Source organism: Hippoglossus hippoglossus, chromosome 12 (genome assembly GCF_009819705.1).
Source record: "Hippoglossus hippoglossus isolate fHipHip1 chromosome 12, fHipHip1.pri, whole genome shotgun sequence".
Taxonomy (NCBI): Eukaryota; Metazoa; Chordata; class Actinopteri; order Pleuronectiformes; family Pleuronectidae; genus Hippoglossus; species Hippoglossus hippoglossus.
The window spans coordinates 1,259,274-1,283,836 of NC_047162.1; the positions used below are offsets into that span (position 1 = coordinate 1,259,274).

The window sequence follows — 24,563 nt, forward strand, 5'->3', positions numbered from 1 at the left end:
ACCACAAATGTGATGTGGAGAAAACATATTGTGTATATATAGGGGTATCTTAGTACCCAACTTTAAACTGTATTTTAAGGTTGGATCTGTATCTGTTACCTTTTGTCACTTATTAAATTGATTTGATAGAAATACCTCTGCCCCATGGCTCAATATTGAGAGGAATGTGATTGACCCAAGTCCATTAAAAACATTTGTTGACAGATCTTTCTGCTAGGGAATGTAAACTTAAATATGGACATTAGTACAACCACAGAAGAAGTAGTTTCCAGGAAGCTGCCTTTGAAATCAAAGTAACGTGTGAATCAGTTGGTTTCGATGAAAACAAAAGGAAAGCCAGAGTACAGTTTTACCGTCATTCTTTGTATTTGGAATATGGCTGAGACATGTATCACATGGCGATGCTGCACACTCCGTACAGCAGAGGGCGAAATGCAGCTTATAGCTAACATTAGTTACAGTCGACGAACAACTAAAGAAGACATCAGCCTTCCTATGAAAAAGTGATCAGTTGTACACAGAGTCTGGACACCGCTCACACGGGACGCACTGCTGTCTGTAGCTTTCTGTCCATGACAGTAACCAGGAAGAAACCTTTCGATTCGCCTTCTGCTTTACTCGGCCAATCAGCAGCTAGCATTAACTGTTAGCCCTTAGCGTTAGCACATCACGGACTAACCGTTAACTCATTGGAGTGAGGAGCAGTGGGACAACAACAACAACAACAACACCAAGGCCTGTGAGTATTAGACATGGGTTAGTTTACCTTACCTCCATAGCCAGGTGTAGTGTTGTTAAAGTATGTGGCTTATAGTTTACATTGTGACGGTGTCATCAGCTGTTTGTGAGACGCAGTCAGGAGAGGAAGATGTCGTCGGGAAGCTAAACATACCGTCCCTGTCATTAAGAGCGGCTGGTATGCGGTGAAAAGTGCATGAGGATAATCTTTTACTAACGTGCGCGTTTGTTACGCTGTCAGACATTAGCTACGCAATTTACGGTAACGCTCCACCCCCTGCCCACACCCACAAATACAGCGCCCATGTTGCTTTCAGTAAACAGTATACAACACAACTGATTTCACTACTGTAGACTATCACTAAAGCATCCAGTAAACAGTGTACAACAGAACTTACTTCACCTTTTTGTCGATATTTTGACAGTCAGAGCAGAGGGCTGTTGATCCATGGACATTGTCATGAAATAAATGTTGTTAGCACTTTACCCTAAACATGAATTAATTACTACTACTTGCCCCCCCCTGGCAGTGATGTTTTATTTCCTACACATGGTGTTAGAGATGTTCTTTATTTCAGGCAAAGTGCCCCAACTTCAGCATAAAACCATTTGGGGCAATCTGAAATCACAACAGAACTATGAAAATGAGTAAATAAATTGTATTTTAATATATTGTCACCCTCTTAAACTAATGGCCCAAGTCATTTTTTCAGGTTTTTCAGAAAACACAAATTTACCAAATATTGAATATATGATATTTATTAATAATTTCACTCAAAAAGGTTATGACAATAGATGACTATTGACATACTAATAACAATGTCTGTCAATTATGTAACATAAGAGGAATAAATGAGCAATTTTAAACCTTCAACTCTGTCAACAATAAAGCATAACTAACTAACTAACTAAACATAATGCTGGGGAGGCATGTGCATCTCCTCAGTTCTCCCTCCAGCTCTTCTTTGCTGGGTTCTGGACTGATGCCTATTAATGTGGCAAATTGTCAAAGAAGTGATGACACACAACGGGCATGACGTGTTTCATTGACTGGAGGTCCTGGAACTTTCTCTCCTTGATTGGCAGAGCACATGGAAACATTCTTATCCATGCTATCAGCTCATTTGGCACCTGTACCCTTTGTGGCAGTGCTTCCCACGCAGAGTCCTCTGAGAAGGACAGCTTGAAATGGACCTCGCATTCACTGCTAAACTGAAGAGCCCGCAAGTGATGCACAGTCAGATCTCCAGCTTTTTGCCTGGTCTGATGCTAATGAAGTAAGATCCATTCATTTTCAGGAACTCATCATGCTTGAGCACCTTCACATGGTAAGGGGATGGCCTGATTCTTGCAGTCTGGAGTATGATGACGTAGTGAAGTCGGGGTGAAGTTATCCGTAACTATTTTGCGTTCAATAGTACTATGCATGCTGTCACACTCCATTTGTGTGTGCCCTGCAACAAGGTATTTCTGTGTTTGACTTTGATCTCCTTGAGTTTCTGGATGGTCCTGGTCACACCTTCAAAGGATGGGGTATAGTCTGGATCGCTTATGACATCATCATCATCAGATATATCCTCTTCATGGTGTGGATGTGCCTGCTTGGCATCTTCAACAACATCAACGGGAGTGTTTAAGGTATTGTCTGCTCCATCTGAAACAGAGTCTTGGCCTGGTACATGCTGCTTCATCTCTTCGACTGCCCCATTGTCATTTTCAGTGGATGAGGCCTGATCGGTATCAGAATTGTCAAGTGCATCTCCTACCAAAAAGGAAAAACATTTCAACCCTTTGAGGTGTACAGTCACAAATGTGTGATCCTTCTGAAAAACATTCATTGCCTCGTGGTCACTTGTATTAAGCTACATCAGGGATCCCCTAGGGACGCACAAGCTGTTGTAAAGAGGATCCTTTGTAATTTTTTTGTTATACACATACTTTCTAGCTGTTAGATTACAATACGGTATTCAAATCTTTCTTAATTAGATCATGTAATGTGGAAAAAATGAGACAAAAACTGTAGATGAAATATTGTTTGAAAAGACAGAAAAGAGTTAACAGAATGCCTATCACTTGTAACAGCCACAGATTCTGGAGCTTTTCCACTCTTTGCTAAATGCTAGCTTCATGGACCTAGCTATTTTGCTGACTAAAATGCTGACTAAAAAGACTGAATAAAAAGACTAAATAATTATGCAATATTTATAGCCTAGCCTATATTATTGTAAACCTCATCACTTACCAATAGGGGACGAGCCCTGAATCATGGAAATAACTTCTGCGGCTTGGTAGATTTTCATTCTATTTGATGCAGCCGCCATCTTGAAAAGCTTGTAAAATTGCCTAAGTCACATTGTCTTTTGACTTAGGCAAAATAAAATGGCCTAAGTCACACTCTTGACATAGGCCATTATTCTACAGGGGTAGAATCCCATGATCTGTTCAACTGAGGATGTAGGCGATTTTACCAGAGGTGGCCAGCATCATGAGGAGATGATTTAGGCAAAAAAAATTCATTTTTGTCAAAAAATAACTTAGGCCATTATTTTAGGAAGGTGACGATATGCAATGAACAGTTGCGGAGGTCTAAGATTTGTGTTACTTCTCAGTGTGCTATGCGGTGTCGTCATGTTTTCCTAACTCTCTGTAAGTCGTCAGGGGCGGCTCCTGTAGTGCAGTGGAGGGGCAGGAGGGAAAGCCAGTAGGCAGAGAGAGGAGCAAGACGCAGAATGCCTCTGTTCTTCAGGAAGAGGAAGCCCAGCGATGACTCCCAAAAGAGACTGGAATATCAGCTGTGCCGGGTAAGCAGTATGTGTCCACCAGATAACCTCCAGTCACTGCCTCACTTAGCAGCATTTTTTTGTGATTAGTTTTATGAGATTATATTTTTTTCATCCATGAAAATCTATCACCAAAGCACAGAGCTTTTTTATAACATTTTAGTTCACATAACTATTGCCTTTATCTCTAAATAATAGGACCTCTATTTCAAACAAACCCAGTAATTCTGATTCCTTGCTCCTCAGTCTAAGGAGGCGGGTGCCGATGACATCCTGGACATCTCAGCTTGTGAGCTCTCAGATGTGAGTATGTGACTGTGAACAGTTGTGAGACAAGCATTACTGATTGCAGTAAAGAACAAAATGTGGTCTGAGAGATGGGATCTCTTCGAGCTGTCCACTTGTGATAGGATCACCCAGGATGGATGGTTAATACCAGGTCTGAATGGAGTCCGGTCAAACATATGCAAAATATAAGTGGCGAATCTTCACCTCCGGTTCACTTCCTATCCATGCGAGCTAGGAGGCCAAAAAATTGTTCGTTCCTGGGGCAAGGCAAACCGCAGCTTGGCTTTGAGTGGATTTGAACTTTAGTGAACTTTGACCGGTAATATTCACATTTACTAATGTGTGACTGGGCACTAATATTGTGCATGTATATGTGTCCTGGGGTCTCATTTATAAAACAGTGCATGGGATTCACACTAAAAGTGTACGTGTGCACAAAAGCCGGAAATGGCTTACGCACAAGAAAATTCAGATTTATAAAACCGTGCGCACGCACACCTGAACGCAATGTTCACTTTATAAATCACAGTCCACCTGGAAACGTTCGTACGTGGATCTGCCTTCAAGTCCGCCCTGCACACGCCCACTTTCAACCATAAATGGTCAATGCAAAGCACGTCATGAATATTAAATTGTGCTGCTGACCAGTGGGTTTCCACGGCCAGTCATGACAGAGTCACGGCATCAAGCGATGAGAAGAGGAAGCAAAACTTTCTGAAACTGACATCGAGGTGTTTGTTACTGATGTGGAGGTGAAGAGCGATTTTATGGGACAGCAGTGATGTCACTAATAAAGACAATACACTGATACTCTGCTGCTGCTGCTGTGGATAATACAATGTGTGCCCCAACTTCAGCATAAAATCATTTGGGAAATCTGAAAAGTTCAATGCAGCACTAAAGTAGCTGTAGGGAACGGAAAATATTGTTTATCCTTCTAAGTGTTTCACATGAATTGATTTATTTGTGAGGGGAGCTGCTTCCACCACATATTGATTATCTCTTCAAAATCTTTTCCATTTAAGTTTATTGTAGAGCTGCATGCAGCACAGTGATATGCTCAGCCCCTCTCTCTTCCTTGATTAATATGAACATAGTATAAATACATATTGTATGTTTTTAATGAATGTATAGATGTTTGATATGGTTAAGTGGGTGTGTGCCCTTATTGGTATTTGGACAGTGCATACACTATGGAAAAAATCAAAAGTCACCAAAGAGCCGTTGAAGCCGACTGACAGCTGATCCAGCTGAAACAAAATGTCCAATCATATGACGGTTCATAGGAGAGAACAAAAAGTGATTCCTTGCATCTTAGTCCCTCCAACTGAAGATTCCATTTTACACATTACTGCTGCATCTGCAACAGAAACCCTAATAAATTCTGTATTTATTAGTGTGTGGTTAGTTCTACAGATGATGACATCTTAGGTGTGCTCTGTTGCAGGTTCCCTCAAGTGCCTTTTCCATGTGCAAGGTTCTACAGAAGAAGGTAAGGATACACTGTGCAGCTGCAAAGTTACTGGCTATGTATTTGTTATTCACTGTATGTAATAAGTACTTTATTACTAATATCGGTGTCAGTTTATGTGGTTGACCAGTCAGACAGACATTTCCTCTGTTGTTCTCCTACAGGTCTTTATCCTCCACAACAATGAGCTGAAGTCAATGCTGCCCAAAGGATGTGACATCCGTTCCCTGGCCACTTTAAAGGTAGTGTAAACTAGACACAAGCATGATGAGAAATGAAAGAATATGACAGTGTTGTATGATTTACAAACTCCACACAGAGCAGGACCTCCTTTCTAATAGTCAACTTTTAAGCAAACATTTAATGATAGAAAATGTACAATATTTTAATACATATAGATTTATATATTTATATTTGGATAAAAAAATCCCTGACCAATGCCAGATCAATGAATTAAGCATGAGTGACTCAGTCTGTCTGCCTCCAAAGGTTTTGGATCTGCATGAAAATAAGATCATATCGCTGCCAGAAGACATTGGGAAGCTGGTTTCACTGCAGGTAACGTCATTCTGAACTTGACTCATGATACGAAGAGAATGAATGTGAACAAATGTTGCTCAGCTGCTTGCGGTCATTTTGTGTCCTGTCAGATTCTGAATGTGGAGAAGAATCGTTTAAAGGTATTGCCAGATTCCATCGGGGACCTGAAGCTTCTGCAGACACTCAATTTGAAGGGTATGATGCTAACTGCTTGTTTGTCCACTAGTGAGAGTACACAAGGCCATGTACAAGTGAAATGACATTGGTTATGTTATTTTTTTGTTTAGTTTATTTTGTTAATTTCAGTGTAATCCTAAAACTATTTTACAAAACAAAACCATACACTTTTAAACATTCCCTGAATAAAAAAGGAGCAAGAAGAAGAAACAAACTTTTACCTGTCCCTTACATATATATATATATATATATATAACATAACAATACATTTATCAATTGCTATCATCATAACATACTTTATCACTTTGTATATAATAGGTAACTTTCTCAGTGAGCTGCCGTCATCAGTTGGCTCTTTGAGCAGTCTGCGCTCCCTGGACCTGAGTGATAACAACTGTGTCCAGCTCCCCAAACCTCTGGCCTACATCCGCACGCTAGAGGTGTGTGTTCTTGGACGCACATTTGCAGAAAGATGTAAATCTAGATATGGTTTTACACAAACTGTGTGTGTGTGTGTGTGTGTGTGTGTGTGTGTGTGTGTGTGTGTGTGTGTGTGTGTGTGTGTGTGTGTGTGTGTGTGTGTGTGTGTGTGTGTGTGTGTGTGTGTGTGTGTGTGTGTGTGTGTGTGTGTGTGTGTGTGTGTGTGTGTGTACACTGTGACAGAGCTTTACACTTGATGCTGCCATGATGACCTACCCACCTGCATCTGTGTGCTCAGAAGGCACAGAGAGCATTCAACGCTTCCTATGCACAGGTGAACAAACAAACACACACACACACACACTTCATAGTCTGTGTGGTTTTTGACTTAAGATCATTATTTTCCTTATGCTATTTTTAGTTGATAAATAACTTATAATTGCAGTTTTAAGATATATCTGCCTAGTGAAAACCAATTTTCTCCAACAAAAAAAAATTTCATATATAAGCAATACAATATATATACACTCACTGGCCACTTTATTAGGTACACCTTGCTAGTACCGGGTTGGACCCCCTTTTGCCTTCAGAACTGCCTTAATTCTTCGTAGCATAGATTCAACAAGGCGTGGCGTTTAAACGATGCTCAATTGGTACTAATGGGCCCAAAGTGTGCCAAGAAAATATCCCCCACACCATTACACCACCCCCACCAGCCTGAACCGTTGATACAAGGCAGGATGGATACAAGGCAGGATGGATCCATGCTTTCATGTTGTTTACGCCAAATTCTGACCCTACCATCTGAATGTCGCAGCTGAAATCGAGACTCATCAGACCAGGCAACGTTTTTCCAATCTTCTATTGTCCAATTTTGGTGAGCCTGTGCGAATTGTAGTTTCCTGTTCTTAGCTGACAGGAGTGGCACCCGGTGTGGTCTTCTGCTGCTGTAGCCCATCTGCTTCAAGGTGAATGTGTTGTGCGTTCAGAGATGGTATTCTGCATACCCTGGTTGTAACGAGTGGTTATTTGAGTTACTGTTGCCTTTCTATCATCTCGAACCACTCTGCCCATTCTCCTCTGACCTCTGACATCAACAAGGCATTTTCGTCCACACAACTGCCGCTCACTGGATATTTTCTCTTTTTCGAACCATTCTCTGTAAACCCTAGAGATGGTTGTGCGTGAAAATCCCAGTAGATCAGCAGTTTTTGAAATACTCAGACCAGCCCGTCTGGCACCAACAACCATGCCACGTTCAAAGTCACTTAAATCCCCTTTCTTCCCCATTCTGATGCTCGGTTTGAACTTCAGCAAGTCGTCTTCACCACGTCTAGATGCCTAAATGCATTGAGTTGCTGCCATGTGATTGGCTGACTAGCTATTTGGGTTAACAAGCAATTGAACCGGTGTGCCTAATAAAGTGGCCGGTGAGTGTGTATATGTATATAATATAATATAAAGTTTTATTTGTATAGCGCCAAATCCGACAGGTTTGACAACAGACTTGTGGTGGATTCCTTGGTTGATGTGCTTTTCAGAGCTGGGAGAGGAGTACTGCCCACCATCCCAGTACCTCCTGCCAGTGCTGGAGAATGACTGTGACAAACAGAACTGTGACGAGTGGGATGGTTTGGAGGAGGCCTGGAAGGTACGTGAGGTACATGTGTATGGCTTACTGTAGAGCTGTTAACATGGACCTATACTTTATTGCTGCTAAACTGCTTTCTGTTGTCAGACTGTTATTTAAACTTTCCTCACTTTCTGTTGCAGAACAAATTCAGTGACTACGAGAAGAGAAAGGTGTGTGACTCCACTTGCCTCAATAACCATCAGATTTCAATCTGATAGTAGTTTTTCAGGTTGTGAACATGGGTAATTTTGCTTTGTCCCGTCCTGTAAACTAAATATAGCCTAGACAAGTCCCCTTCCTCCAGCACAATAATCTTTTGTGATTTTTATGATTTTATCCACCAACAAGACAGGTCTCATTGCAGACATCAATGCCACACAAGCTGGCAATGGTTGTATTAAGGTGACAGAGAAAACAGTAAATGAAACTTCACACTTGTGCTTAAAGCTGCACCTATCTTGTATATTGTGAGAGTTGCCACTTGTGGTGACAGAGCCTCAGAAAATTATAAACAAATGTGCAGTTTCCTCCAGCTCTACGCAGCTTTTTAGCATCTTTAAGCCCAGTTTTTGGTTTCAGTCTTACTGCACTCATCAGCAAGGACTGCAGCAGCAGGCACCTGTTTGCAGTAAGAACACTGTGATAAACCTTCTACCCCATATCCCAGTATGTATTTACACAACAAACAAGCAGCAATAAACTGATAGGAGAAGCTGGTAGCCATCTCATCGGTGACTCTCATTGGACCAAACTGAGAGCAGTTTGGTCTTATAATTATATCTGCCCGTGTAGTTGTATGTTTGTTGAAAAGGCAATTGCATTCACACTTGTGTTCAGCGTGGTCACAATGCATCTCTGACCACCTCAGAGTGATGGTTTCACCGATCAGATCACAACCTGTCCTCTACTGTATGTGTCTAGGGTGCATTCACACCTTTACTTTCATATGGTCAAGCTCAATCTGAACACCCAAAACACATTTTGCAAGGGAATACACTTCAGGTACCAGCTTGTAAAACTGTGGTTGTGTGTTCGACGGATGATGTTTTTCAAGCCAGATTGAGTCAGTAATGTCAAAGTGATATGAGGTCTGACAGAGATTACCAGCTTGGACATTACTGATGATACTGTAGGGATCTGAAGTGCAAAGTTGAATTATAATGTGATAATTATATAATTCTCCTCAGAGGCTTCTTGGTTACTTATTATTGATATAGTCCAGACTGGAACTATTTGGAGAACAATTTTTTTGGTCTTCAGGCTCACAGAAAGACTCAAAAGTAAGAATACATAAAAATAACCTAACAAAATTAAAACGGCCATAAAATAATAAATAAAAGAATCAAAATGCTCAAAGTCAAGCAAGACCACCCATTACAATAATAAAACCTAGAATTAGGTTAAATCAGGGAATACAGTGCAATACAAGTACATTTTAAGCTCTGATTCAAAGTAAGCTGCCATATTTCCATGGGCAGGGTTCCACGGAACACCTTGGAGCTCTTATTTCAAAATCTCTGTCTGGTACAGTAAAAGGCCCCTGCCAGAGGATCTCAAAGTGCGAGCAATGTTGTATGGCGATAAAAGATGCGCAAAATACTTTGATTAAGTGCTTTGTAAGTAATCAAAAGAACTCTAAAATCAATTCTAAAACATACTGGAAGCCAGTGTAAAGAGGCTAAAGCCGGACTGATGGGTTCCAACCCGTTTACTCTGGTTAAAAGCCTGGCAGCTGAATTCTGTACAGTGTGAAGACAGTCTACAGATTTTCAGTATGTAAGATTTAGGTGAAAGGGATCTATTAGCAGAAATTTAATATAAAATAATCCTTGTGATGTTTTCACTAGAGTTTAATCATTTAAATTTTAAGAATGTTTTTTTTTTCTTTACCCTAGAATGGGCCCTTTATATTTAAATACTTTGTATTTACATCAGGAGAGGGTCCTCTCTACGGAGGCCGCCATGTTTTTTACAGTAGCCCAGACTGGACCAACTAAACACCTTTTGAATAACTGAAGGCTACGACAGGTTCTCTTTCGTGTTTGAAAGGGGAGGGTGAGGGGAGGGGTATCTAAATCTGACAAACTGAACCTTTAAGGCATGTATAAAGGCTGTTGCAGTATTCCAGGCAAGATGAGATAAAAGCATGTCAAATAGTTTCTGTAACATAGGGCGAATTCTGACAATGTTCCTTAGTTGATTTAAAAACATGTTGGTATAAGTTTAATGTCATGATGCGCAAAACTTTAATTACAATCAAATTTAAGTAGACAGGTCTCCAGTTGATGACAGTACATGACTACTGGGGCAATTACAAGAATTTCAGACATCCTGTTTCTTACATCCACAAGGCACTACTGTAAAGAACTCATCCTACTGAGTGGGCTTAACAGGATGATAGAGCTGCATAAAGAAATGAATTATAATTGGTCCAATAATTGACGCCTGAGGTATCCCATACTTGACAGTAGCAAGTGAAGTGATGTGATTATTAACAGGTATGCAGAATTTCTGTCTGATATGTAGGATTTGATCCAATTCAGTGCAGTAACAGTCCATCCCACCCATTTCCTCAGTCTATCCAATAAAATGCAACGATCGTCTGTATCATAAGCAGCACTCACATCAAGGAGTATGAGAATAGAACACATGCCAGCATCATTGGTCATTAAAAGGTCATTAGTACCTTGAAGAAGAACAGTCTCTGTGCTGTGATGCAGATGGAAACCAGACCGGATGATTTAACAAATGCTATTTCCTTCCACACCATCAAGGAGCTGCTTAGCCACAGGAATATAAGGTTACTTAGAACTTGGTCTGCAGTTTGAACAGTTGAACATGAGCAGTTTTCAAATAGTCTGGGATGCAGCCAAGGGATAGAGAGCTGTAAGAAATGGAAAGCAATCAGGGCCCGATTGTTTCAAATACATCAATAAAAAGCTTTGTATGCAGAATATTTAGTGGACATGAGGATACCTTCACGTGAGACATTATTTTCAAAATTTTGGTTAGGGAAACTGGGATGAACTGTTTGTCAATGAAATGCAAACAAGGCGTTATATTGACCCTGATGGACTCCACTTTATAAAGTGTGTTAAAGATTTGTCACAATCAGCATCAGAATTCAACAGGTATATTTTGAGGTTTGGGATTTATTAATCAGTGGACTTGAATAAAAACCTGGTATTGCGTTGATTAAAGAAAGATCTTGAGTCTTTCACCAGTGTATTATAGTGTTGAATAAGTTCCTTCATAGCCACATACTGTAGTGGACCGGAAGACCAGTTGTCTTCCATCTCCTTTCTGCCTTTCTGCTCTCTTTTATAGCGATGAGTGCTCAATTTATTTAGGGTTGCAGTTTACAATTTCCTTCAATTTTGGTCTTAAGTGGAGAAATAATCACTGAAGAGGTCTACTTAATCATTTAGGTGTGGAGTTGTCAGGGTTTCTACAGTGTACTGACTCAAAATTGCACAAAACCTTGAGGCGTTTTGTTATAGGTAAAAATAATACATTTGTGGTCAGAAATGGCAATGTCCAAAATCAAATCAAATGTGACCACTTGTATGTATGACAGACATATGCTGTACAAAGATAAAAGAGTCAATAACATAAAAAAAAATACTGGCAAACAAATTGGTGGGGTCATTAATGTTGATGTTAAAATCTCCTCAAAGAACAACTTTGTTGTGGTTTATCACAAGGCTAGATTAAGAAAAAATAAGGGGGAATGGTAAATTAACACCACAAGGACCTTAATGATAAAATCTCAAAGGAAGAAAACTCGGGGGGGTAGATGTTTGATTAAATTTGAATTTATTACAATTCACAAGTCCACTCCCAAGTCCATAACTCCTAAATCGGTTAAAACAATCATAAAAAGGGGGCAGAGTTCAACGAGGACGCTGCTGTCATTGGGGTGTAGCCAAGACTTGGTTAAAAACAAAAAGTACTGATTTGCAGATAAGATTAAGTAATTTAAAACAAAAGTTTTACAGGAGAGTGACCTAACATGAAAAAGTGCCCGTCTAGGGGGTTACACTGGGCAGGTGATAGTGTCCGAATCCTAACCAGATTATTTTCTGTGTCCATGTGTGTTCCGTTTGCCAGATCTATGTGTAAAAATGTGGGTGATAGAGACGGACTGAGCTGGTGCTGCTTGTTGCTTGCTTTGTCTGGCCGAGATGTTCGAATTGTTATTAGATGGTCCAAGCTGGGTAGAGGGTGTATCTGTGTAGGTGGAACCATAGTAATAGGAACTAAGTCAAGGGTGACATCAATCGCCTACCCATCAGTCAACACTGGAGTAGTGGATGGTCGTGCGAAATGTTTCTTGAACAGCTGTTTGTTGTTTCAGTGGCAGTTTACACACAGAATTGATCAGAGGAGATTGAGTTTGTATTTTGCTGGTTGAGCATTTGAGCAGCTGCAGTACAAGATAACAGCAAAGCGTGTGAATGCAATATATCGACACTGACATGTTTCTCCATTCTTCAGGATCAGAAGCAGCAGGAGAAACTGGCCTTTGAGCGGCACCTCGTAGAGAGGCAAAAGGAACATACCCAGCTTGTGCTCATGAACACCTCCCACAAGGAAAACGTACTCAACTCAGTTCGACAGGTACACTACATAATCTGTGTGCAGTTTATGAGTCGTGCTCTCCTGTTCATAGTCTGTGCCCTCAGATGCTTGCACTCAAACAACTTTGAGCGAAAAGCACAACAAACATGTCACATAATAAAAAGGGTGAAAAACCCAATGCACAACACAAAATAAGGCACACCTAAGTTTATGTTTAAACCCTTTAGTAAGCAAATCCCATGAGAAGATCAAAACCTGTGTCACATTTATTCGCACTGAAGACAATGACAAATTGAAAAATAATGTCCAAAAATGGCTCTATAGAGCTCTATGGCACTGAATTAGGCTTTTTTAGGATATTCACACAATACAAACAACACATTCATTGTTGTTTTTATTTTTATCACAGGATTTGTAACAAAAAAACTAAATTTATATACATATATTTACATGGGTATTGTTTTTGGTATGTTTTATAGTCTATTGTGGAGTTTTTGTTTCTACTTGTGGCTGTTCTCTGTTGGAACTACCTTAATGGCCTGATACCTGACGCTAAACCAGCTATTGACAGGGAAGAAGAACAAAAAGCTAGTCAGCTAGTCTCAAAGTACCCACTGAAGTTACTACCACTTACAGAGGTCTTTCTAATCAGTTCCTTTTAAAAACAGGTTTCTGTTGATTTCAGACTTTACACATTAGTGTATTATATGTCTGATATGTAGGAGCAGGAGCGTTTGGAGCATGGAGTCAGCCAACAGCAGAGGGCTCAGGAGGCCGAGAGGCTGCTGGTGCTGGAAAAAGTGAGACAAGCTGAAGACGGCATCAGCAGCCGTATCAGCAACATGCTGATGGACAACCAGCGGTAAGACCTGACAGAAGTGGCTGTGTTTGCTTACAAAAACAGGGTCCACGGATGCATCTCTGCTGACTACATTTTATTTATTTCTGTCTTTCCAGGCAGAAAAAGAGCACAGAGTTTCTTCAAGCCATGGAGGAAGATCGGTAAGTGGACAGATGGATATTACAGCAAAAAGATACAGAAGGAGACAATCGCACACATGGCAGCATTCACTTTCAAGATTTACTATGTGTACAGAGCACTTTGCATGTAAGTCCTTTCCAGGGAACGGAAAATAAAAATGCAGGGTCGGCACACTGGAAGCTTTAAAATCTTACTCTTAAATAAGACAAACTTTGACACAACACACAGTGAAAAGATATTCAAACTTTCCTTGGGTGAATCTGAGCTTAGATGGCAGTACTTGTATAAGGTAGTTTGTGAGCAAAGAACTACACCACCTTACAACCACAAGTCAAGTTTTTTCAGTTCCAACAAATCCAACAGAGTGAGACATTCTAGTTGTTCTTTTCTCATCACTGTAGAAACGTTCTGTTTTTGAACCATGGCCTACAGTGTTTGAATCAACAAATAAACTAATGTCTTCAATCTTCATGGTAAAACTAAAAGACCAAAGCAGCACTGGCTTGAGTGAAATGTTTATTGGATAGATGAAAATTTGATTTGGTTCAGACGTTCATGTCCCCCTCAGGATTAATTATGGTGATGGAAATTTAAACCTGTCCAGCATTTTTGTATCAGCCTCGGCTGTACCTTGAGATGAAGAACGTGGTTGTGTTGGTCACATGGTTTCATGCTGATGTAAGAATTTTGCTCAGAGCATGTGACAACCTCAGGTCTGCTGATGTAGCTTTCTAAACTGGAGTTTAGGGGTATCATTGTGTATTGCGGTCTGCCACAGTGTCTAATCTGATACTTGTTTCCAAATTTGACACACACGCACACACACACACACTACATTAGTTGTGGTAAAGGAATTTAATTATATTTTTTCTACATTTCACAATGGTTTTCTTTTCAGCCATCTAGCACCGTGTTTACTGGTATAAACCATTATTATAAAAATGTTGACTCCCCATACAGGATCCGTATGGAGCATCTGACTTCCATCACACAGGAAGAGGCCACTTCACTGAGGAAGAGGGAGGTGGCAGGTGAGCAGCTTGTCTGTCAAACCTTCACTTACATTTGGAGCAGCTGTTTATTAGCGTGTTCATCAACACACTAACAAATCTTTGTTGTTGGTAATAATTGATTTCTCAAAACAATGTATACACTCAGTTATAGTTACATCTAGCTAAAACGAATGCAGTCTAATAAACCTTTATGTAGTTTGTTCACTTTCTAATGAAATCGTATAGAGACGCGTTTATTCAACTGTATGATCATATGGAGAATGGAGTGTGCGGTGCTGTTTTACTCTGCCTTACACAGAGAGGGGTTCCTGTTATCTAACCTGGACATGATAATAGAAACACTGGTTTGTTTAATGAAGTACAACTCAATAGAACCACAAACTGTGTCAGTTTGTGAAGTGAGCACCCATCATGCTCTCATCTGCACCCTGTGTGACAGGCACACAGACACCACTGGTTATTGTATCTAGGTTATGCGCACAACTAGCAGTTGGATTGAATGTCAATACCATTCTCTCTCTTCTCTTTATTTTTCTCTTCATTCTCCCTCTCACCTTGGCTCGGTTTCGTAAATTGTCTCCACTCCCTGTATCTGTTGTTTCAGCTTAAGAGCCTGCTACAGATTCGTTTGATTGCAACTTGATTTGCAGCTGCGCCAATCCTTTTACAGTGCCAAACAACCTCTTTGTTTAATCAAGTGTTAAAATCTAAAAAAGCTTCCTCAAAAATCCAGTATGCGCCAAACTCTTTACAAGCTCTTAATGTTAACTTCTTATTCTTTGTCTCGTTGTATTCTCTCCCTATTCTTCCTTCACACAATGTTTTCTCTTCCTCCAAAATCTTAATCTGCTCATCCCCTCTCTTCTTTCTCTGTTTTTGAAGCGGCCATGCAAAAGATGCTGTCATACACCTGTGCTATGAACCTCCTTCAGGAAGCCAGTGACTGTCGCAGACAGAGCCTGGTCTCTGAGGCCAATAGAAGGTCAAACCCCCAAAACACACCAGATATCAGATCTGAGCAGATGTATGGTAACATGTGGACCTAACAGATCAAACATGTTGTAAACTTCCTGTGTGTTTCATCTTTCCTTGTTCTTTAACAGTATGGAGAATTTGGACAAGAGGTTCGATAAGATGCTGTCCCTCCAAGCTTTGGACAAGTCTAAAGCCATTGCTCACATCTTGCAAGAGGTATGTGATGCCTGACATTTTCCTGAATCTAACTTGGTGTGAGTCAGAGTTGTGCCTTGTTTCTGCAGCCAGGCTCAATGACCTGTAATGAACTCCGCTTGTTCTCTGCAGGAGGAGATGCAGAAAGTTGCGTTCCAGGCATTGCAGTTGCAGAAAGATGCTGTACACGGCTACATCCGCAACGAGGTCTGTGTGGATGGGAGGAGACGGGTGGTGTCAGGGTCGAATCTGTCAAGCGTCAGACCAAGACTATTTAAACAACTTCAACATGCTCTCATAGTTTTCAAGACATCCCAATGTAGCTTTTGTTCAGACTCATTTGATATAATATACTTTTTGCTTACTTTTCCTATAAATAAAAGGATCTGGACGAATTGTTTCAGATCTAGAGGGATTTAAAGTAACTATACTATTATCATAACCATCTTCATCTACTAACAGGATAAATTATGCATTTAATTCTTCAGTTTAATATTCTGCATGGTTTTAATGATATCTCTTTTTAAAAGTGACAGATATCAATAATATTATACACTAATAGTGTACCTTATTATTACCCTAAAATATGAAATCCATTGTTGGGGGGGTCAGTCATTACATTTCACCCGGAAACTGCAGTGACATCATTTAAAAGTAAACCTCCAAGTGTCTAAAACATTCAGCTAATGTAGATTTAGGGAAATCGAACAACCTCATTTGGAGATGTTGGTGGCAAACTCTTGTCTGCTAGGAGAGATAGATTTGTTTTTGGTGAAAATGAACTGCAGACACTGCCTATTATTATAAATTCTTTCTTTGTTTTTTTTCCTTGATGCCATCAGCAGCCTGCAGATATCTAATACATTTTTACTCATAGTCTTACATTTCAGTGCTCAGATTTGCACACACAAAAGCCCTGTATACTATTTCACAAAGGTAGAGGATCATTCCTGACTCTGAATGCAGCAGCATGTCCGTTTCCCTGTTAGCTTGATGTCTGGTTCTCCTCTGTCCCCAGATCAAGCTCATAGAGGGTGAATTAATGCAACTGACTAAACTGGAAATTAAAAAACGCAACCTGGATGCTGAGAACCTGCAGGTGGGTGTCAACATCTCCTTTCTCTGTCTTCCCACATTTACCAGATTTTTTTTTCTTCCTTCTCTTGATTACTATTTATATAATTTTGGTTATTTCCATGTCATTGCTCCATGGCAACACTAATGTGCACGCTGATGTTGAAGAAATGCATGAGAAGTAAAGGGATATTGCAAAGATAATGTAATTTAAATTGGGTGATAATAGTAAATATACGAATGATATCAGAGACAGTTTCATTTTTAGCCTTTTTAACAACATTTACTAATGACTGTGTTGTTACTCTACCTCACGGGTTGGTGTGTGTTTATGGATGTGCAGGAGGTTCTGGTGGAGCAGCGCACAGCTCTCACTGATTTGTTGCAGCAGCTGCTGAAGCAGAGGGAGCAGAGAGAGCAGGAGCTGCGGCAGATTCTGGTGAGGAAACAGCCTCGGAGGTCACTAATGTAGACTACATGTCAACTCAGCTCTAATTATATGGTGCCAAATCATACCAGAGGTTATCATAGGGCACTTTTTGGAATAGGTCAAGATTGTATTCTTGAGAGCATTATTTACAGAGACCTGACATTCTCTAGTGGGCAAGAACTTGGTGACAGTAGCGGGGGAAACTTCCCTTTCACCAGGGAGAAATCTTAAACAGAACCCGGCTCTGTGTCTGACTCCAGCGATTGTTTTGAGAGGGTCACTGTGCCTTTTATGATGATAGCTTCACTAACTCAATCTCTTACAGCATTTCCTCATGCTTTTCTCCATTGCATCATCAGTTGCTCACATATTTCTATTTCTTCATGTTTACATGGATTTCATATTCACCTTTACCCAGTGGCCATCTGAACTAAAATGTTAATGATCCCATCTCCCCTGTTGTCTCTGCCATTCAGGGGGAGAATGGTTGAAAGAGACCAGTAATCATTGTATGTTTTCTAGGTGGAGCTGGAGCAGAAGTGTGAGTCGAACCAGCAGAACTACTGGATGATCCAGTATCAGAGGCTGCTGGATGCCAAGCCCTTGTCACTGCGAATGCAGGTGCAGTACAGAGCAGGACACTACTGACACACAGAGACATGTGAAGCATGAGCGTACTATTGTAAAACTGTCATGTTGTTGTAGGAAGCGGGCGTTGAGAAAGAGCTGGTGAACCTGTTGTGTAAACTGGCGGCTCAACATTACCTGCCCATCCTGGCTCATCATCGAGTGACAACTGAGGCCCTTCGCCACATGAGCTCCTCTGACCTCAAGAAGGTCTGTGTGCAACATCATCACTAACATATTTCCAGCAGTACCCACGCTGACATCAGAGATATTCGACCACATAATAGTCATCAGCTTGAACTTATTTAGACATGATTAGTAACAGATCTGCCCTGCCAATGCAAGCTGTAGTGGTATTTGTTAGAAGCAGTTAACTTAACGTGGCTATAATCTAAATTTATTTGATAAAAATTGATCACATGACCACCAAGTTATTGCCTGTAGTGAAAACCCTGCAGTGAATCATCACTTAACTGCTGTTCCTTTCTCCCCTATGGAGTTTGTCTCTGAGCTCATTGTTTAGGTTTTCTTTCCTGCAACTTAACTTTAGTGGTTCACTCTCGGTGCTCTGAGCACAGCAGCCAGCGGTCTTCAAGCACAATTCATTCAATGTGTAGCTGTTTTATATTTGTATATGTTTCTAAAATTCCACAAGTAGTTTAGTCAGTGTTGGGTTTACATTCACCCAAAAGATGAATTCTAATGAGGATTGTGCAGAATGATCAGTAGTGTATATTTATCTGTTTTCAGCTTGGCATTAATGAGTTAGGAATCCAGAAAGCTCTTCTGAACTGGGCCAAGGAACACCAACCAGAAGGTACTGTACACACATTCTACATCATTATAGATTACAAAACTGTTGTTCACTTGGCAACAAAGCTTGACAAAGCAAAGAATCAATCAGTGGCCACACTGGTCACAAAACAATCGTAAGAACACACAACATGCCGGATACAAGCGGCACCAGCAAATAGTCATAGGATGAAATGAGACAACAGGAACATGAGCACAGAGTTTATTAACATTAATGTAGTTTGATGCTGCCGCTACAGTTTACAGAAGTGACTTTTTATTCCAATCTGTGCATCCAAGATGTCGTCACAAATTTTTTTATGTCCTGAAACAGGATGTTTTTGTAACTCAAATATCCTTTGTCCAATCAGCCCCAAACTTCACACTTGTGATAAGAGGCCTGGTCTGAAGTTATCTACATCTATAGATTCAGATATAGTCATAGATGAAGATTTTATCAAATGACTGCAACATAACAAAAAGTAAAAAGTCAATGAAGGGGTTTTGAACACTTTGTGAATGGCAGAATCAAAAACATACATGTTAGGGGTTGGATTTTATTTAGATAATGTATATCTACTTTGTTTACTCAGGTGTCAAATATGGTCTGAAAAATGTTCTGAAAAGTTTGAAAATGTCTGGAATTCTTTAATGGGAAATGCGTAGGAACTCTGTCTCTGTTCTAGTCTATGTACCAACAACACTGCACATCTACAATGGGTTCAAAACACTGCTGTTCTTACTCACCACTATGCCAATCGAGGGGTAGGTGAAGTGTCTGAGTCCACAAAACACTTTTGGAGTTTCAGGGGTAAACAGCGTAGCAGCCAAATCCAATACAATTGAAGTAAATGGTGTCCACTTCTTCAAACGCATTAAAACAACTGAAAAAAATACATAAAATGCCTCCATACTGCTCCTGTGGTGTCATCCAAGTGTCCATTAGCCCCGTCATTCAATTTCGACTCAAAACAGTGTCATTTACACCATGTTTTTAGCCTAAATGTCAGCTGTTATCCGACATTTACTTCAATTGTATTGGATTTGGCTGCAATGCTGTTTACCCCTGAAACTCCAAAAGTGTTTTGTGGACTCAAACACTTCAGCCATCCCTCCATCGGCATAGTGGTGAGTAGATAATAAGGGAATTATCATTTTTGGGTGAACTATCCCTTTAAGTTTGCATTGGCTTTCTGTGTCTTTTAGAACAGATCTAGAACTGTTAACCTCAGTCAGGACACTGATTATGTTCTCCTTTAGCAGGTGCATGTAAGGTGGTCCCTCAGGATGAGGCAGCAGAAGTCATCCCCACAGCTCCATCTCCTCCCTCCCCTCTTGCTTTTCCCAGTACATCGGCTGCCCAGATCCCCAGCCCACCACTCACCCCAGGAACCCCTGTCACTCCGGGAGGACCCAGCCCCGTGGAGGGACCGGGGAGCTCTGAGTGTGTGGTCTGCATGGAGAAAGAGGTAAGACAAAATTTATGCAATTTATTGTATTATTTGGTGCAATTTGGACACAAATATTAATAGAAATTGAATAAACAAGTGACCAGTGCTCTGTAGCAATCAGTGGGGCAGGGCAGTGTGCCTTCAGTCTGTGGAGTTAAAAATGTCTTCTACGTCCTCAGATAAAAATAGCAGGGTTAGACAACTGGGTCAAACCAAGGACACATTTTTATTTTATTTTACCATATTCGACTGAGACACCAAAACACAGCACAGGTGCTGATCTCTGTCATGGCAACAACATTCATAGAATCACTTCATATTTGGCAATTTGTCTTTAAAATAAAAATTTAAACTTACGTTTTGTTTCTGCATTGCTCTCTATCTAACTGAATTACAGATCTTTTATTTTGAAAAGTTGTGAACTTGGGACTGTAGATTGTCGGTTGTTTAACAGACCTCTAAATAGTCATGTATAAAAAAAATAGTTAGTGCAGTTAATCATTCAAACTTAAAAATAAAAGCCACACACACGAACAGAAAAAAAGCAAATTGTGTTTCGATTTCTGAAAAACATTGACTATAAAATCTTCATTGCACATAAACCTGGTAAGATAAACACAAAGTTTTCTAACTTCACTCTAAACTGTCTATCAAAAGCACTGCACACAATGTCCAGTACACAAACAATATAAAAGACATATATTGTAGACCTAATTGAGGAGGACTTACTAATACCAAAGAATAATTCTGAAGTAGAGCTGGAGCATTACCACAGGTCAATTAAACAGCGTATTCCAATCATTCATATTTTCACATTCATAATCAAACCGTTATGATCATCACTATTTTAAGAATTGCTTCTCTTTCACCACAGGTAACAGTTTAAGTTTTGTCAAATCACCCAAATCAATAACAACACAAATAACAGTAGTTAAATACTCTGCCATCAAAAGCAGGAGAACAAAAACAAACTGACCCTGATTCAGGGAAGCAACCAACACTAGTGGGTCTGAGTCATTTAATCCACTGTCCATTCTACAAAAGAGCTTTAGTTTTGCCTGCAAACCCAACTCTGTTCAATTCACTCCAGTGTGACCAACACAGAAAAAAGAAATCTGCTCCCAGCGGCCTCAAAAAACTCAAGTCAGCAAAACCAACTTGAAAAGACAACATCTATGTTCAGTTATTATAGAAGAGACTGTTTACAGTATTTACAATGGACTGTCTGTCAAAGAAGCTGTCAGTCAGTCAAGTTTGTTGCAGCATTGGTAAATCTGCTGAGGCTGAGTAGAGTTCTGTTAAGGCCGACAACTCCCAGATGAAACTGGATTCATTCTCTATTCTTAAACACTTTTTTAAGGGATAAAAAAGATCGGGCCTTAAAATTCATCCGAAACTCCAGAAAAATGCTCTCCCTTTTGAAAATCTTTGTGACAAAAGAAGTGGTAATTAAGTACAAATATTAAATGTTAGCAGCCATGTACAGACTGTTGCATGCGACTGACTTGATTGTTTTCTCTCTCCAGTCTCAGGTCATCTTCCTGCCCTGTGGTCATGTTTGCTGTTGTCAGGTGTGCAGCAACGCTCTGCAGAACTGCCCTTTGTGTCGCAGCAACATATCGCAGCATGTACGACTCTACCACAGCTAGAACCAGCTGCGCTGCTGCCCTTCACCGACGGCAACACCCTTTATTTATGCATGGTCATGAAGCTGCTGTGAGCAAACCTCTTCCTATATAGAAAAACTATTAGCTGGATTGTGAAGAGCCAAGCAAAACGTTCCTGTTTTAATCCAAAACCTCTTTTTCATGTTTATTAAGAAACAAGTTTGAATAGAATTTTTTAATGGTGTTATTTTACTGGTAATCCAAGCCTGTTTTATTTTTTTGTTTCTTTTGTTTGTAGAATTTTTATCTCAACTGATATGTGCCTTTTTCTAAAATGTTATTATTTTCAAACAATACTACTTGTTTCTTCAACCAAAGTAACATGTGTTGACTAAGGCAACTTAGACAGAATCTACTGATAGTTCGTCCAGGTCCCTCTGTACTTATCTTTACTTATCTTGTGTTATTTGGTGGGATATCGTGGTGGGATATCGTGATGACTTGACTGCAAATTCATTTTCAAAAGAAGCTTCTCCTCTTTTTGATCTATTCTTGACATCCACCACACTATGGATTGATCAAAGCACTCAAAACTATCTGCTTGGGTCCTATTAACACCCTTACTCACCCTTATCTAATTACTAATACAATGTTTTACCGTATGACTGTGTGGTAATCAGAAACAAAGACATGTATAAATATCCAATATGTACGTACATTGTCAGCTTATTAAAAAGTAGCATACAATAACAACTGACTATAATAATAACAGTGAGTTAGTATGAAGAGGAAGCTGAGTTTGCATTTTAATTGTTGGAAAAAGGGATGAAGAATGAAGAACTTAGAAGTAATTTTAAGATCACAGAAAATGGCTAAAATAAACATATATATCTTATATTTAAGTATACATATATAATGTATATCTATATATGTGTGAATTTACTGTATATACTGCCTAAGTTGGAAGTAAAAATAAAATTCCGTAAAACAGTAAGAAAAGAAATTCTACCAGAACCCCCCCAATTGACATTAACTGCTTAATGTCTCCTGACATTCAGAAACAGTATGTCCATGTGTGATGTACTGTATGTAGTTTGGAAACGTGGGTGTACACAGCACAGACATCAGAAATACTGTTTTGTGGTACCAGCCTCTCTCCCTGAAACTTCAGCGAGATTTTACAGTTTGAGCCTTTTATTCTCAAAGTACGGCCCAAATCTTCGACCTCCACACATGCTCCTGCGATTAAATATGGGATTTTATTTGGAATATTCAGCACTTTCGAGTGTCCTGTAAATGAATGATGTGTGAAGAGGTCTCTATATGAGCTCATGCCTATTATTATTTGATATATATATATTTATTATACTACAGGATGTCCATCTGAGCGGTTACAGTCTGGGGGGGGGTACTTCTAGCCCTACTGACTACTGAGGTTATTTTAAAGATGAAACCACTAAATGGTTTGTGTTTAAGTTGGTGCTCACGTTTGTTTGTCTGTCAGAATGGTCAGAACCCTCTGTGTATCTGCAGTTCTGGAGAAAGGTAAACTATTTTCCAGACTACTAAAAGCTAATGGATGCTCTTAAAGTCTAAAGTGTACTGAAGCTTCGTCTCTCCATTCAATGGGAACAGTGGCATCTCTTCACTGCTCTGACCACGACCGTGTGACAGGGATAAGTCATTGCAGTGAGTTTAGCAGTTGTCAGTCTACCAAATGCAGAAGTGGACTGTGTAAGATTAGACAGTGTAAATATATATGATGTGACATTCTACAATATGAAATGGTCTACTAATGACCCAATAAAACCTAAGACGGTCTCAATATGTGTATTCTGGTGGATCACCAACAACCTCAGCAATAAAAGAGGTTTGACACCAGTAAATGTATTCATTTGTTCTGTATCCATCCTTTGCATGTTGTAAAGAAAGCATCAGTGCATATGGCTGATAAAAAAAGTTCAAATGCTGCATAATATCAGTCATTTAATTCACTTGGTTTTCACTTCCTCTTTTCATTTTACATATTGTAAAAATGCTTGAAAAAAACAAACAAGCATGTGACCCAGAAGTGAAGCCCAGAGTATAAAACGGTAATGTTAGATGGATAAACAAATAAATGCATAAATTAGTAATGTGTCAAAAATATATACACGAGCAACATAAATAGACTTATGTTCATTTATTATTATTTAGACATAAAATATGCAGGCATTAGTAGCCTTTCTTTATATGTATATATTGAAATAGTCCTTGTGTTCCTTCCAAAATAGTGACAAAATGGTCAAAAGTGACCAGCCAGAGGTCCCCATGTTCCCAAATCCCTCATTGTCCATAAACATGAATAGCTAATTATAAGTTTTAATGGATATTTTTCTTCTTGGTAAGCTGTAGCTTTAGGCCTACATAGTGGACAAATCAATCTGCCACTGCAGAATGGATCATATTTGCAATCAGCTTCATAGGCTATTTACTTATTTATCTATGTTAATTAAGAGTTAAATAATCTTAGCACATTATCAGCCTCCTTAGCTGAGTATAGAGGAGGAGTTTCCTCAGTTCCTAATATTCCATTGCTGTTTATTAGGGCTCAAGCACTGATGTTGCTAGGGCCGGGTCCCTTGCACTGAAGGTTTGATGTCTGATGGTTTTAGATTATACTGTATGTAATACAGCATTATACTTCATAAATGGCAGGAATAGAAAATGAATTGCACAGGGCCCACAATGGTGCCTTGAGGGACCCATTATGTTAAGGTAGTCTTAGTTGAGTAGTGGTCATCAAGGGA

General features: G+C 39.8%; 1 protein-coding gene across 5 annotated transcripts; it reads left to right on the top strand.

Moving 5' to 3' along the window:
- Window positions 1-445: 445 nt before the first annotated feature.
- lrsam1 (leucine rich repeat and sterile alpha motif containing 1) lies at window positions 446-22,524 on the top strand. 5 transcript variants are annotated; one of them, XM_034602775.1, is made up of 26 exons: window positions 454-739; window positions 1,825-2,015; window positions 3,397-3,539; window positions 3,765-3,821; window positions 5,254-5,298; window positions 5,442-5,519; window positions 5,767-5,835; window positions 5,928-6,012; window positions 6,313-6,434; window positions 6,658-6,748; window positions 7,956-8,065; window positions 8,188-8,217; window positions 12,545-12,667; window positions 13,351-13,490; window positions 13,586-13,630; window positions 14,571-14,641; window positions 15,506-15,605; window positions 15,727-15,814; window positions 15,926-16,000; window positions 16,812-16,892; window positions 17,211-17,306; window positions 17,820-17,918; window positions 18,003-18,134; window positions 18,675-18,741; window positions 19,977-20,185; window positions 21,694-22,524. In XM_034602775.1, the coding sequence occupies exons 3-26, from the start codon at window positions 3,468-3,470 to the stop codon at window positions 21,814-21,816; spliced, it is 2,208 nt and encodes a 735-aa protein (XP_034458666.1). In that variant the 5' UTR covers window positions 454-739; window positions 1,825-2,015; window positions 3,397-3,467; the 3' UTR covers window positions 21,817-22,524. The 5 variants fall into 5 exon arrangements, with proteins under 5 accessions (XP_034458669.1, XP_034458666.1, XP_034458667.1 ...); XM_034602776.1 differs by lacking the exon at window positions 1,825-2,015 and having other exon boundaries at window positions 3,390-3,539; XM_034602774.1 differs by lacking the exon at window positions 1,825-2,015.
- Window positions 22,525-24,563: the final 2,039 nt, after the last annotated feature.

What these genes read in the sequence shown, in the direction of transcription:
- lrsam1 (XM_034602775.1), top strand. Translation starts at nt 3,468, where the DNA reads ATGCCTCTGTTCTTCAGGAAGAGGAAGCCCAGCGATGACTCCCAAAAG. An exon ending in GCAAGGTTCTACAGAAGAAG is followed by an intron (nt 5,299 to 5,441) that starts GTAAGGATACAC and finishes GTTCTCCTACAG; the next exon opens with GTCTTTATCCTCCACAACAA. An exon ending in GCTCCTCTGACCTCAAGAAG is followed by an intron (nt 18,135 to 18,674) that starts GTCTGTGTGCAA and finishes ATCTGTTTTCAG; the next exon opens with CTTGGCATTAATGAGTTAGG.